This window comes from Oryza glaberrima, chromosome 2, assembly GCF_000147395.1.
Source record: "Oryza glaberrima chromosome 2, OglaRS2, whole genome shotgun sequence".
Classification (NCBI taxonomy): domain Eukaryota; kingdom Viridiplantae; phylum Streptophyta; class Magnoliopsida; order Poales; family Poaceae; genus Oryza; species Oryza glaberrima.
Window position 1 is genome coordinate 4,906,009 of NC_068327.1, and position 14,891 is coordinate 4,920,899.

The following is a 14,891-nucleotide window of genomic DNA, read 5'->3' on the forward strand; positions in this document are numbered from 1 at the left end:
GTTTATTGTTGCTACTCTTTTAACTTCTTTGTAATTTTCTAGCCCAAGAATGTATTTTTCCTTAATTAAAAAAATAGCGAATGAAGGTTCTAACTCCTAACTGCATAAAAAAAGTATGTTGGTATGTGGCATGTTTGCTACGTTTTCGTGTCCTTTTTTTGGACGCATCTCCATGTCTTCTTAGATGTAGTAGACGTGTTGCTGTGGTGCACGGACACGGTGCACTGGTACTTGATGTAGCCTCTCTGTTTGGGAGACTATTGCTTTTTGTTTCATGTCTTTGAGAAGGAAGCACGTGAGTATTTTTCATTAAGAGATGTATAGTAGTACCTTGTGTATTATGTTACTGTACATTTCCCCCCTTTTTTTTACAATGTTGTTACTGTACTTCTCTTCCCGACAAAAAAATAAATAAATATTACTACTTTGATGTCATTTTAGCTCAAGTGGTAAGAACACATGCGAAGGAAACAAAATAAAAGATGTAGTGGAATGCGAGAGAAGGCTGAACATTTTGGTTTTGTCCAGCACTTGTCTGACCTTTTTTCTTTTTCTGTATGTTATTACAGTACAACGGAAGCAGAGTCATCCTGCTCCTCTTTAAGCATACCACTCACGTACTTTGCTACAAGCAAAAACACATCACGATATCCTCCTCACCTCCTCCTTGCCCAGATCACACCAATTGCCCTAGTTTTTTCTTCCTGCAGTGACCTTACACTGCACTATTTTTTACAATAGCACATAACAGAGAAAAAGGCAAAGAAGAAAAGAAAAAGAAAAGAAAAGAAACAGAGAAAAATGAGAGTAAAAAAATGCTGCATGATCTTTACTTCAAACTGATTTATATAACTACTAGACTCTTGCTGAAGACATGGTGAATTTGAAGGCGGCCGATCTCGAAAATATATATATTTGCTTCTCTTCTGTTATGATTGAGGAACAATTGTGCCAACGTATCCGATACCGACGATGAAGAACGCCGCGCCTTGGAAGAAGAGGTAGATGAAGAAATGGTCCTTCCCGAATGCAAGATCATACCATCCACAGGAGAAGAGGAATGCCGCCACGCCGAGCTCCGTGACGTTTAGCCTGAAAAAAGGGAAGAAATTGTCACTCGAAATCAGTGAATCATGAGCTGAGAAAACAGTTATAAAGATTTGGCAGAGTTTTTGTTCTGATCAATTTTTCTTACCTGTCCCATACCCTCATGAACGATTTCTTGGCTGATGATTTGCTTGATGATTTCATCTTCAGAGCGTTGCCGAGCTTCTCGGTGACGACCCATTCGTTCGCCCTACCGGCTTCTAACAGGCCGATGAGAGTGGCCTTGGTTCTATGCAGTGACATGACATTCTCAAAGAGGATCCAGAAGAAAAGCAAGTGAAAAGACCTGCAAACAGTTCAATTCCTTGGGTTAACTAAACATGCAATCAATCATGAACTGTTGATTCACCAAAGGAGCATTACTGTTGATCATATTCAACTAGGATTATAATAAAATCAAAAGAAAATCTTACCTGGGAGTTCCAACGGAATTGAGAAGGGTGATGATTGTGGGAATGTACACACAGCCCCACTTTGGTATCCTGACCTCAGGGACAAAGATAGTTGCCGGGATAATCAAGCAGTAGAACGTAAAGGTCACGATGTGCGCGATGATTTTGCGGATCAAAAAGAAGTTGTAGATGACATGAATCTTCTTCCAGATTGTCACTTTCTGCAACAATGTCAATAATAGCATGTTAGATGCCAACCCAAGAAACTGCATGGCTTAAATTTTTCTGGATTTCTTGGCACTATGTTTGGGGAGACCTTATTTCTCACAATCTCCATCAGCATCTTCCTGAACAGGTTTGCCGGCCCACATGACCACCTGTGCTGCTGAAACCGAAAGGCTTTGAAAGTACTTGGCAGCTCACTTTTGACCTGAAAACGACGCAATTCTTGTTAAACTCATTTTTTTCTCTCTTAGGCAACATGAATCAATGTACTATTTCCTCAAGAAAAAGAAAAAGAAGGGAAATGCAATAGCAACTTAGCAAGAGCAATGACAAAGGATGCATTGGATGCTATCTCAAGCTGATCATGTGTAGGATATCCATGATTGGTGTGTACCTGAACATCTCCAAGGTAGACAAACTTCCATCCCTTAAGACTCGCCCTGATTGCCAGATCCATGTCCTCCACTGTGGTCCGGTCCTTCCATCCTCCCGCCTCGTTTACCGCGGAAACGCGCCACACACCAGCAGTTCCTGATTGAAAATTCACCGAATCAATCAGCCCTTATGTATAAAAATCATAACATAGAATGCATATTCTATATCCTAGAATCTTCAGAGACAAAGTTCTTGGTGAAGAACAGATGAAATTACTGAAGGTTGAAGCTTACCATTGAAGCCGAAGAATGCGCAGACAGAGGAGCTCACTTCCTGCTCCACTGTGAAGTGGTAATCCAAGGACATCTCCTGCATCCTTGTCATCAAGCACTCATCTGCATTCACTGGTAGAAACAAAAGACAGTATCAATATCATTGTAGTTCAAAGACAATGTCAACATCATATAGTTCAAAGACAAGATCAACATCATAGCTCCATGAGAAATACTTGACAGGTAACAACTGTACTATATACATCATTAAAACAAAGAGACCTGGAAACAGTTGTCTCAGCTAACCAGACTAGTAGCAAACATTTTACTACTGCTACACAGTTGTGAAGAAATTGTGCAACTGTGGATGCCTGCACTGCACTGTCCTCTGTAGTAATTATTTATTTGCTTGTTTCTTTATTTTTGGCAGGTTTTGTCCTGTTTCTTCTACTACTACTGTATTAAGACTAGTACTACTACCACTACTACTAAACAGTAACCTTGGGCAGTGGCCAATACTAATAATCAATTGGACCCAAACTACTCCACACTAATCTCTGAATTTAGCTGCAGGATCCAATGCACATCGCAGCACAATTTCTGCTCGTGCCAAAACTCTGGAGATCTCACATGCCACTGTCACTGTACTGCTATGCTTTGATAATAATTGCAACTTGATCACACCACTGTTGGAGAGAAGGACCAATTAAGCTGGAGCTTCAGAGGGCACGGCCCCTAATTAATTACTACACTAATCGCTGCAGCATTTGACAGCAGGACATGGCCGGACCTAGGGCTCAAGGATCACCGACGAGATGGGCCCACCCGTCACGTACACGCCACATGGTGGCGGCAGTGGCAGCACGGGTGGGCCCCACGTCACAGTGACTGCAGCGAGATGGGTCAGCTCAGCTCAGCTCAGCTCAGCTTCAGTGTCAGGACAAGCTGCTGCTGTGCTGACGTAGCCGCCCTGGGACGCACAGCTCCTCTACTGCATGGAAGCCATGGAAGGAATGGTGCTTGTACTTTACTTTCCTTGTGTACTCGTGTTTGTGCTAGCGATTGGATCAATGCTAATGGAAATATAATTAGTTCTAATTAAGTGAAGAAGATTTTTGCCTTTACCTTGTTAACTATGCTTACTTTAGAGGATTTTATAGGAACCAAATAGAAGAAGGTGTTTATATGAACCAACTGATATCTTTTTTTTAAACGAATAGCACCAGACAATTTGATGAATCATATAGTGAGAAAACGTTTATAAGACCATAATCCTATAATATTTTATATTTTATAAACCAATTGTTATTTTAGGTCTGACCTTGTACAATCATGTTAGATATAGAGATCGGATTTTAATTTATTATAAATAGAAAATGATATTTTAGGTCATATGACCAAAGTTCAGCTCTTACTAACTGTCGGTCGGGCTATCGCGAGTCGTCATAGAAGTACGAGGCACGTGGATCTTCTCCATCATCTTTACTTAATGAAGTCCACACTGCCACATACCCTACCAACAAGTACCAACTAAACCCTAAAAAATAATATGTGAACACAATTTGCATCCCGGAAGAAATGGGACGCATAATTGCCAGACGCAATCACCGACGACCCTCCATGCCGCCGTGATCACCGACGGCGATAGCAACACCCCTGGCCCAGCCGGTGGAGCCAGCACCGCCGGCGATCGTCAGCGACACGCGCATATATTCCATCTTAAAATATAATTATTTAGTATTGGATTTAACATCACCTAAATCTATCGGTCACATCCTTTCGTTTATACTTATGTTTATTAGTTAATTTCAATTTTTAATCTTAAATTTATAGTTGATTTCAGAGTTTTTTCGTTAAAGTTTATTTTTCAGCATTTGTTTTTTTATCGCTAAAAATGTGTATATAAAAATTTTATTTATAAATTATTTTTCGTTTTTAAATATTTCGTTTGGCATGAATAAGCCAAACGATGAGATCCTAATAACCATATTTTTGAACGAATGAGGTAGTTGATAATCATCATGATCGGATCGAGAGATCCGGCTCGATACGATTGATGAGAAGATCTAGCAAGATGCTGGTAGTTGCCAGTACAATGCTAGTATGAGACAAGGGCACGAGGATCTTAAGCTTATATACTCTAGTAGCTGTCAGAAATGTGCAATGTACCCTGCACATGCCCCGTCAGTAAGAGACACTCACTCTCACTCGCCCAACCAACAACTCGATCGCACGGCCCAGATCAACTGGACAATATTCGACTATATAAAATTCGCGGAATATGAGATCCCTTATTTACCCCCAATCACTCACCAACCGACACCACACGCAAATGTCTAGTCAACACGAGATATAGGGGGATGACATGTAGAGTCGGGATAGATATCGATTATACTATACTTACCGAAACGCCAGCGGGCCTGGACGAGGGCGATGTCGGAGTTGTGGACGAGGAAGGGGATGGTGCGGCGGAGGAAATCGGGGTCGGGCTGGAAGTCGGCGTCGAAGATGGCCACGTACTCGCATTCGCGGACGTAGCCATGCTTCATCCCCTCCTTGAGTGCACCAGCCTTGTACCCCTTGCGGTTCTCCCGGATCTGGTACGTTATGTTCACCCCCTTGTGGGCCCACCTCTCACACTCTATCCTCACCATGTCCTGCAAAAAGAAAATGGCCCCACTTGTCAGCCACATACTGATCTCCACCCAACAACAATTTAATCACATCAATATGATATTAACAACAAGGTGAATTTAGTACTTATTACTGCTTGGCTTAACATGAGAATGATACATGGTAAGTTGCAAGCCAATTGCAGCTTTTGCATGGGACCAAATGGACAAATTACTAGCATGCATGGGCCAACCTAGAAATAAGCTGATGATGATGGCTATCCTAGCTTAGCTTATAGTACTAATTGACACAAGTTGTTTAATATAGCTCTTCTAGGCCAAGTATCTTGTCTTGTTTATCGACAGTAACAGCACATACTTAAGCACACTGTTACCCAATTGTACTACTACTACTACTACACCTATCTAGTGCTAGTACTGGGAAAATAGCCAGCGGTAACATGGCCGTTTCAGTGTACAACGTGGCCTGCACGCCGCTTACCCATTGATCCCGGTGATGGCAAGTGATTAGCAGTAATGACAGGTAGGAGTAAACTACTGCCTAGTGACATGATTCTTCTGCTGTCAAGATTCAGTAAGAGATAATCTTTAATTTTTCGGTTAAAAAAATGCCATAGCTAGTGTACTGTTTATCCTCCCCTGAAGTAAACCTACTTTGCTTGCTCTTCCGGCCATCTATACACAATATAAAGGCCTAGCTGAAAATGAGAATTCACACCCCCAAAAAAATCCACATATTCCAAATAAACCTAAAAAACATGCCGGCTTCATATTTAAACCATTTTGGAAATAACAAACTCGCAGAGTTCCCGCCATTTTGCACTAAAAACCAGCACAAATAAAGACAATACGCCCCCCACTAAAATCCACAGAATAAAGAACCAAAAAACGCCCCCAAAAATCCTTCATATGCAGTGATCCATCCACCCCCCTGACGAATCGAATCCTATGGCCACAGCTTCCACCCAAATTCTCAAGCTAAAGCAGTGATGAAGAGTGTGAGAGCTACTAGCAGCTAGCCACACACTGCACTGTGGCGTCCGTACTGTGATGTAGGGACGGCAAGCGGGCTAACCTGTGAACCTGTTTATAGGCAAAATTACTCGTGGGTTACCTACTAATTTAACTTATAAGTAGATTTATAGGTCAACCTACTTACATCTCTAGGTGTGGTAAATCCGATCATGATGTAAAAATTCATAGATTACCACTTATTTATCGTATAAGTAGATTCCCGGGTCGGCTCGCTTGCATACCAACTGTAATGGTAGCGTGGCGAGAGGAGGAAAGAGAGAAAGTTGGTCGGAGGCTACAGCGGCAGAGTGCCCCAGCTTCACGGCTTTTTTTTGCCCTTCTTCCCTTCCTTTTCACCAAAAGAGCAAAAAGAGACAGCCTCACTCCATTGACGATTTGACTCTCACTCACCGACAGCAAGAGGTTTTTTTTTTTTTCTTTTTCTTCAGTCTTCCTCACCGACAGGTACACATGGCGATGGGGTTGAGATTAATTACGCTGCTGCTATGTAGGCTAGGCCTTTCAGTAATTAAGTGTATAGTAGGACAGGAGTAGATTAGTAATTTAATTACAGAGGAGTGAATTATTAGGAGGAGTGTGTTGGGGTGTGTTTTTAGTACGTACCTTGATGACGGGGTCAGTGGAGTCGTCGAGCACCTGCACCACCAGCCGATCCGACGGCCACGATAGCCCGCACACCGCCCCGATCGACAGCTGGTACACCTACACCCCCCAACACGTACACAACACACAGTAATTAACTGATTAATATTACCACGATTACAATATTCCCATCGTGAGTAAGTAAACCAAAAAATAATTAATACTTATGAAGAGTAAGTAAATCAGAATGAGTAAGTAAACCGAAAAACACTAAAATATAATCATTATAATTCCATCGTGAGTAAGTAAAACAAAAATATATATAATTTAATAACTATCATGAGTAAGTAAACCAAAAAGTATAATAATAATAATAATGAATAATAATTCCGTATAATCTCATCGTGAGTAAGTAAACCCCTCCACATCTCGAAGCAAAAGAACTCAAAAAAAAAAAAAGAGAAAGCAAAGCAAGCAAGGGAAGGTGGCGGCAATGGCGGCGGGAGGGAGAGGGTACCTCGCGCTCGTTGAACATGGGGATCTGGATGAGGACGACGGGGAAGGCGGAGGTGCCGAGCTCGGGGTCGTCGTCGGGGATGGGGTCGCAGCGGTAGCGGCGGTCGGGGCGGCGGCGCAGGATCTTGACGCCGGAGATGACCACCGCCATGTACATCCTCTCCAGGAACAGCAGCACCGACATGGTCAGGCACACCGCCACCGCCAGCCTCAGCAGCGGCACGATCACCGGCGCCCTCACCTGCGACCACGCCTCCGGCAGCCCCGCCGCCCCGCCGCCGTTCACCTCCATTCCTCCTCGCCGCCGCTCGTCGGTCTCCCTCCCTCTCCGCGCCGGCGCCGACGACGACGAGACGAGGCGGAGGAGCGAGCGGAGGAGGCGCAATTAATGGGATTGGAGAGTGGAGTGGTGGGAGAGCGTGGGAGAGAGCGGGGGTTTTATAAAATGATCCCACGCACATGTACTAGTAGGGTTTTGTGTCACTCTCTCTCTCTCTCTCTCTCTCTCTCTCTCTCTCTCTCTCTCTCTCTCTGCACTCACAAAGATTAAAAAAAATCCCCTCCAAAATCTACTCTACTCTTTTTTCCAATAAATAATATTTATCTTTTTAGGTCGATGGAAAACGGAATGATTTATGTGAAGTTTCCCTCAGTACTAAATATGCCGACATACGATGGTCGAAACGACTTAAGTTACACAAATAGAAATAGATTGATTATTTATGTATGGTTTCTCGGTTCTAAATATGTCCTATGACAGTCGAAACGACTAAATTTACACAGAGAGTACAAATCGGGAAGAAGTAGAAACAGACTGATTTATGTGAAAATTTATTGGTTTTGAGTAGGTCATAGAATCATCCAATGGTCTAATTTTACCACTTTGTTTCAATTTTGGCAAAACCATGAACCTATCCAGCAAGAAATAATTGTGCATGTGAAAGTTGGGCTCCAGGAGACGCTCCACAGTGCAAGGGAAAAAGGAGAAAAAAAAAATCACATGATACATGATTGGGTGGTAATGTGGTAATAACATTGCAAAGTGTGTTGAAGGGGGGAGGCCATGGCTGTCGAGTGGGGCCCACAGTGAGGGTGTCGGTGGTGAGGAGGGTGTGCATTAAACAAAACCAACTGGAGGTCAGTCAGTTTAATCAAGGGGTGTGTGAGAGGTTTCTTGTGTAGAGGGGTTGAGTGGTTACTAGTGATGATCAATCAATCTTGGGGTTGGGTTGCTTATGGCTGCTGCATGCCACATTTTTAGGGTTCCTTTGGCTTTAGCCAAAAGGGCATATCATGCAGCAAATTGGGGAGCTTTCTGTTACTCTAACAATGTGGAAAGAGCTGTAAATGGATGAGTGTACTACAAGGGTCGAATTCGGCATTGTTCTTTCGTGTGGGAACTCGCACGGGTGTATGTCATCCAGGTCTCTAAACTTCCGTGTATCGGAATGGTTACGTTCGAGCTCTTCTTTTAGCAAATCCAATGCTTAGCGTTACACATTTTACTACGAGTCGAGACAACACAGCTGACGTAGACATGAACAAAGAACAACAAGGGAAGAGCATATTCACAATGGGAGGATGGGATCTGACATCCTACAACACATTGTGAGCTTGTGTTGCAGCCATGCATCCCATGTGGTTTTGTTTGCTGGTTCTTCTGACCCAATCTCAAATAACAAAATGAAATGCACACTGAACTGAACAGGCCTCATGTTCTTCATTCAGTACTGTCACAGGCTCACAGTTGGGGGAAGAAAGAGACAAAGCAACGGAATTTATTTACAGTTCATGGGCTTTTGTGCAAAATCAGCCACCATCTGCAGAGAGATATACGGAGGGAAAGCTAGACGACTCCCGCCAAAACCGTCGCATCATGTGCCAGCGCTTATCACGTGCCACGACACCAGTTTCATGAAAAAAAAAAGAAAAAAAAGGAGAAAAAAATGAGCAAGATGATAAAATTTTTTGGTTGATGAGAAATCAATGGCTGGGTTTACATGTTGACCAAGGCATTATTGCAAGTGCAGGAGATATTTCTGAATAATGGTTTGGTAGCAAATGGTTTGGAACATGTACTTGGAGCCTTCACAGTACCAGTTTGCCTAGTCTAGCTAGGCCCTGTTTTTGATCATTGGATGCATAATTTTTCTTTGCAAAATCACGAGTTCCACATAGGGGTCTTTAACTAATATATGTGCTATCTTGCATAAGGGAGCTACTTCTAGCTCTTAAGAGCATCGGATGAACTAGGACTAACAACATTGGATAACCGTCTGGGCTCGTCAGTATATGGTAGAATGTCAGGGTTAGTCGTCATAGTGGGTTTTGCTTGGGCTCCAAAAATATTTTCGAGCTCATTATTACTCGAGCATATGTATCCCCGTTTCTCGATGTGGTTTAAATAATTATAAAAAAATACCATATAAAATGAATAACGTAAATAATTTGTGTCACATATTTTTCTCTAGGAAAAATATGTGATAGTACAATAATCTAATAGCACCGTCGGTTAGCCAACAACCAATTGCATGTCAGAATAGCTTATTAGAGAAAAACAAAAATTTATGTGTAAAATTTTTATATATGTGTGCACCCTTAGCGACTTAAAAGCCAATGAAAAGAACACGTTAAAAATACTTTAAAATTAAGTTTTACAATTTAAATTTTGGCAAGGGTTTGGCTCTTTCTAGGGCAAATGATGGAACCTTAAATCATCTTCTTTTTTCCTAAAATTCACTCGACTATATATGTAGACCATATAAAAATCCATTTCTACAAGTACCTTACACCATGCCAACACAAACATTTATTAAGGCACAAAGCTAACAACTTTATTATCTCTCTTTTGGACATGGCCTACACACACACATACATAGTCCACAAGACAAGGCATTAAGGGAGGAGAAGACAGTGCTTCCTCCGACCCGGCCACATGCAGCTTAATTTCGGCTCCTCTTGCCGCGCCACAACATGCGCAGCTTTACACTACTTCACTCACTAATAAACCTTCCAAAGTGATCACTAAATCAATTAATTAATATAGTTGTATGATCCTAAATTGGCTTTACTAAAGTACAATGCGATTCAACGAAGACTAGATTGATTATTGGTGATTAATTAATTCGTTGATGAAACCCCCACCATTGGTGACGGCGCCGATTAACAAATCGGCTTTTTTTTTCTTTCTCCCTTCTTCTTTGTTGGTACATGGCAGCAAAAACCGGGTGTTTTGACGGTAACCACGCCATGATCCCCGCTGCCTAACCCTAATGCATGAAAAATGAATGGGGTTTGTGAGACCTACTGGGGATTGTGTAGCCACATGGTGATCGATCGATCGAGATCTCGTTTGGGAGAAACGCCAGCTTTCTTGCTTGCAACCGACACAATGCAAAACATGAACATGAATAATTAATGGTTTAGAGGACTGCTCTCCGTATAAATTTTGTATATATACGGTATTTAGATATACGATATGATAATTTGTGTAATTATAGTTTGTTTATTTTTATTAGATTCGTGAAATTAAATTTTTAATAGGATAAACCGTCCAATGTATACTAATAGGATAACCGATATCAGAAACCCAAATACGTACTAACTATGATGATTGTACAACGGTATCGTTTTCCGGCCACCCAACCATCCCGAGAGTGAAAGGATGGTTTAAGATATCATGAAATGTAACCGGCGACCGGGAAACACTCTACGTCGCCCTAGGGTCGACGACGTCACAACTAACTCCGCCACTAGTATCACTCGCATCGTTTTCTCTACTCTTTCTCTTTGTCTCCGCCTTGTAAAAACCCTACGTAGCATCTCCTCCTAGATGCTGACATCACTGTTCATGCTCTCTCTTTAGATCTGATCCGGCCAGCAAGAAACCGTCGGTCGCCCAAGTCAACTGCAAATGCAAATTCAGCCAATGTGTTGTGCAATTTATGGAAACACCACGGGTTGATGTGGAATATTCCCTTCTACAGCAACTTCCCTGTCAGTATTTTACTCTCCATAGGTATCTCTCTATCTTGGCACCCAGTAATTAATTTATGTTTTGACAGATGTACTCCCATGCCACCAATTTGCAGTAAAATTAACTACTTGGAGGTACTAGCTAGCTAGATGATCTGATCAGATGAATGATATGCAGTTGACATTTCACTCCTATTTTTTTTTCCCAAAGTTATGTATGAGAATTAATTGTTCAGTTCATGGAAGCAAGAAGAGACCGACGGCCACGGCCCCATCTTTTTTCTTATGTTTAAGTTTATCAGCTAAAATTTAAATTTTCAACATTAAATTTAGAGTTGATTTTAGGGTTTTTTTTTCATCGAAGTTTATTTTTCAATTTTTGTTTTTAGGTCGCTTAGAACACATATATAAAAGTTTTATTCATAAATTGTTTTTTATTTGTAATATGCCGTTTCGCTTATTCCTGGAGCCGTTTTCGGTGGGCTATGCTGTTTTGCTTGTACGTACTAATGACTTCACTGTACCGTACAACATCGTTTATAAGTTCCAAGTTGAAACAATGGTAACCGTATTTTTTGTTATTCATGACAGAAACTGCAGCAATCCGGAAACTATTGGCGATCGAGAAGGAAAAACAGGCAAGGAGGTTGCTTGATCGATCTGAGCTGACGAATCGGCTTCTACTACTACTTGGCTACATATAAATGCAGACATGAACTACTGAACTGCAGAATACTTCTCTGCGAGAGTGTGAGAGTGTACCTAATTAAGCTGTATTCGAATCTTCTGATCTTCTCTGTAAATTATAAGATACATAGCCCTCTTGCGTATTGTCGAAAAGAAAATTCTATCTCGGGTGCTCTAAGCATGTTCTAGCCCAATGTAAATAAGTTATGATAAGTATCAGTTGACCCCAATTGCAGTATTACAGCAGCAGAACAGGAAGCTCTCTGACGTCGAGCTCCGAAACATGTGATCTTGAACAATTCTTTAGCTGAAGATTAATGTAAGTCAAAGAAAGCGATTAAACGGTACGACGGCATCGAAAAGAACATTGAGTTGTATGCACCAACCAGTTCGGTTATCCCGGAAAACTTGAACCGACAAGACAAAAAATGACGAACAAAACGTTCAAATCTTCAGAGATCGATGCTTGGCATTGTTCTTCCTCCGATGCAGTGATCGACACGGCGTTTCTCTGTCGAAAAGGGATCGATCTAAAGAAGACAAGCAGAGATGAACACGACCTGCGAAAGGTGACACCGGTTTACACGACGATTCGCTGTACAGGGTATATATCTCTGCATCTCGATCGATTTCACCGAGTCACGAGGCTGTACTGCTGCTGCTGGTTCTTCGCTTTGGATCATCACTGTCAGAGTCTTTGGCTAGATTTGCAAGAACCAAAGTGTGCTCTGACAGCAGTGAGTGTGATGATGATGATGATGATAGTGGGGATGAGTACGTACTGTATTTACACAGCCCCACTTTGTGTGCTGCCTGCAAAATTCCAGGACCAAGAAACAGTTGCCTGCTAATTGCCGGAATTTAATCGCTCATTTAATCAGGCAGGCAGCACGGCACAAAGCTGACCATCTTGTTCTTGTTCTTGCAGGTCAAACAGCTAGTAAAAAAAACACTGTTTTTTTAATCCTGAAACTCTGAAAGGCTCGGTGTCACATATACTTGGTGCTGCTAATCTTGAGACTTTCAGGGGAAAATCATGAATGGTAGGATGTGAGAGATAATGCTGGATTGCAGATCAAAGATGCAGTGAAAGATGGGACAAGGAAAGTTCAGAAAAGATCAAAGAGCTTTATTCTTTCCACATGAAAGAACAAGAACTCAGACCAACCTAGTACTGTCACTGCTAAAAATCACGTGCAATGTTCTACTAAGTTATAACTAACGGTAAATACGATCAACTGTAGCTCGTAAAGAAACTCTGACGAGGCAGTAAACATTTGCATATGCAGATATTACTTTCACCTGAGCACCTGAGCTACAGCATTGTACAAGCAAGAACCTGTACAGGGTATGCTATGCAGGAGTGGTCCTGAACTGTATGTATATATGTAGCTATTGTTCTGCAGCTTCTGAATATGTACCTTGGAGACCCAGCTCCACCGTTTGCTTATTGGCTTCAGTCACAGCTAAAATTTGGATTTTAAAGTTGATTTTAATATTTTTAATCACAATTTATTTTTCAATATTACATTTAAGTCGATAAAAATATATATATATGTAAATTTTATTTGTTTGTTTTTTTCACAATTTATCAAGTGTAGACCAAATTATGATTACCAGTAGCAGACATAAGCCTAGAGCCTGACCCCTAGGTTTGTCTCCTAAACTCCTACTAAAATTTATCAAAACTTGGCGGAGATTTTAAAAACATAAGGTGTATAAGCAAGTTGAGCCCTGCTACTGAAGATTTTCTGATTTTCTGGCTCCGCCCCTGATGATGATGATGGTGATGGATGACATGGTGTTGGACCCAAACAGTGTGGGCTACAATTAATACATATGTAATCAGCTTATTCTAGGTTAATTAGAGTGGACGCATCAGGAGGAGGAAGAGAAGGAATCATGGCACATGGAAGCACAGGCCCCGGAAATGCCAGATGCCATGCGCAAAGCGAGGAGATATGCATGAGCACTACTATGAGCTTTTTGGTCACCCTTTTTTCTCGCCGGATTTTTGCGGATACAACCTTCTCAAAAACCTGAATTTGCAAAGATAGGCCCCTCTCGCAAAGAGGGAAATGGCCAAGGGGCCACTTATGGCATATTCGTGTTGGGTGCTTATCGCATCACTTCGCCGGTGACACTGCTGTGGCCGTACCGTATTAAGCAAGCACAATAGTTAAGCCTGGAGTGGTGCATGTAAGCTTATAGGTAATACACGTACGTCATCTAAAGACACGTTCATAGAACAATTGAGGTATTAAAAGCTTTAACTATTAAGTCACCAAAATATTTTTTAATTATTCGCACTTCCTTTTACCCACCCACAAGTAGCAATTTTTTCTTTTATCTTAGGCTTAGTCGTATTTGTACGAGCCTAGTATAGTCTCATACTCCCTCCATCTCATAATATAGTAATCTAGTACTGGACGAGACATTTTATATTACAACGAATCTGGACAGATGCATGTCCAGATTTGTTGTAATATGAAATGTCGCATCCGATCCTAGATTGTTATATTATGGGACTGAGAGAGTAGACAATACGCGTTATCTAGAGACTCATTCATATAACAGCTGTGACAATCAAAGGCTCTAAATATTAAGCCACCAAAATAATTTTAATTATTTGTCCTTTCTTTTGCCCACATCACAAAGAATTTTTTAAAATCTTAGGCTTAAGAATCGTATTGTATGGCTACTAGGCTCATAGGTAATACACTTCATCTAGAGACATACTACCTCCGTCCCAAAATAAGTGCAGTCGTGGATATCCGTGTCCAATATTTGACCGTCCGTCTTATTTGAAAAATTTATGAAAAAATTGAAAATATTTAGTCACACATAAAGTACTATTCATGTTTATCATCTAATAGCAATAAAAATACTAATCATAAAAAAAATTCAAATAAGACGAACGGTCAAATGTTAAACGTGAATAGTGTAAAACTGCACTTATTTTGGGACGGATGGAATAGTCATCATACAAGACAATCAAAACCTCTAACCATTTAGCCTCCAAAATAATTATTAATCAACTGTCCTTCCTTTTACCCACCCTCACGTAGCAAAATTCTTTTTATCAGCCTTAA

The 14,891-nt window shown here is 41.3% G+C and overlaps 1 protein-coding gene across 1 annotated transcript; it reads right to left on the reverse strand.

Moving 5' to 3' along the window:
* Positions 1-485: 485 nt before the first annotated feature.
* On the reverse strand, positions 486-7,552 carry LOC127762171 (glucomannan 4-beta-mannosyltransferase 1). The gene is made up of 9 exons (XM_052286556.1): positions 7,139-7,552; positions 6,643-6,741; positions 4,776-5,028; positions 2,393-2,503; positions 2,119-2,255; positions 1,816-1,929; positions 1,521-1,720; positions 1,196-1,393; positions 486-1,092 (listed from the first exon to the last, which is right to left on the reverse strand). The coding sequence occupies exons 1-9, from the start codon at positions 7,427-7,429 to the stop codon at positions 930-932; spliced, it is 1,566 nt and encodes a 521-aa protein (XP_052142516.1). The 5' UTR covers positions 7,430-7,552; the 3' UTR covers positions 486-929.
* Positions 7,553-14,891: the final 7,339 nt, after the last annotated feature.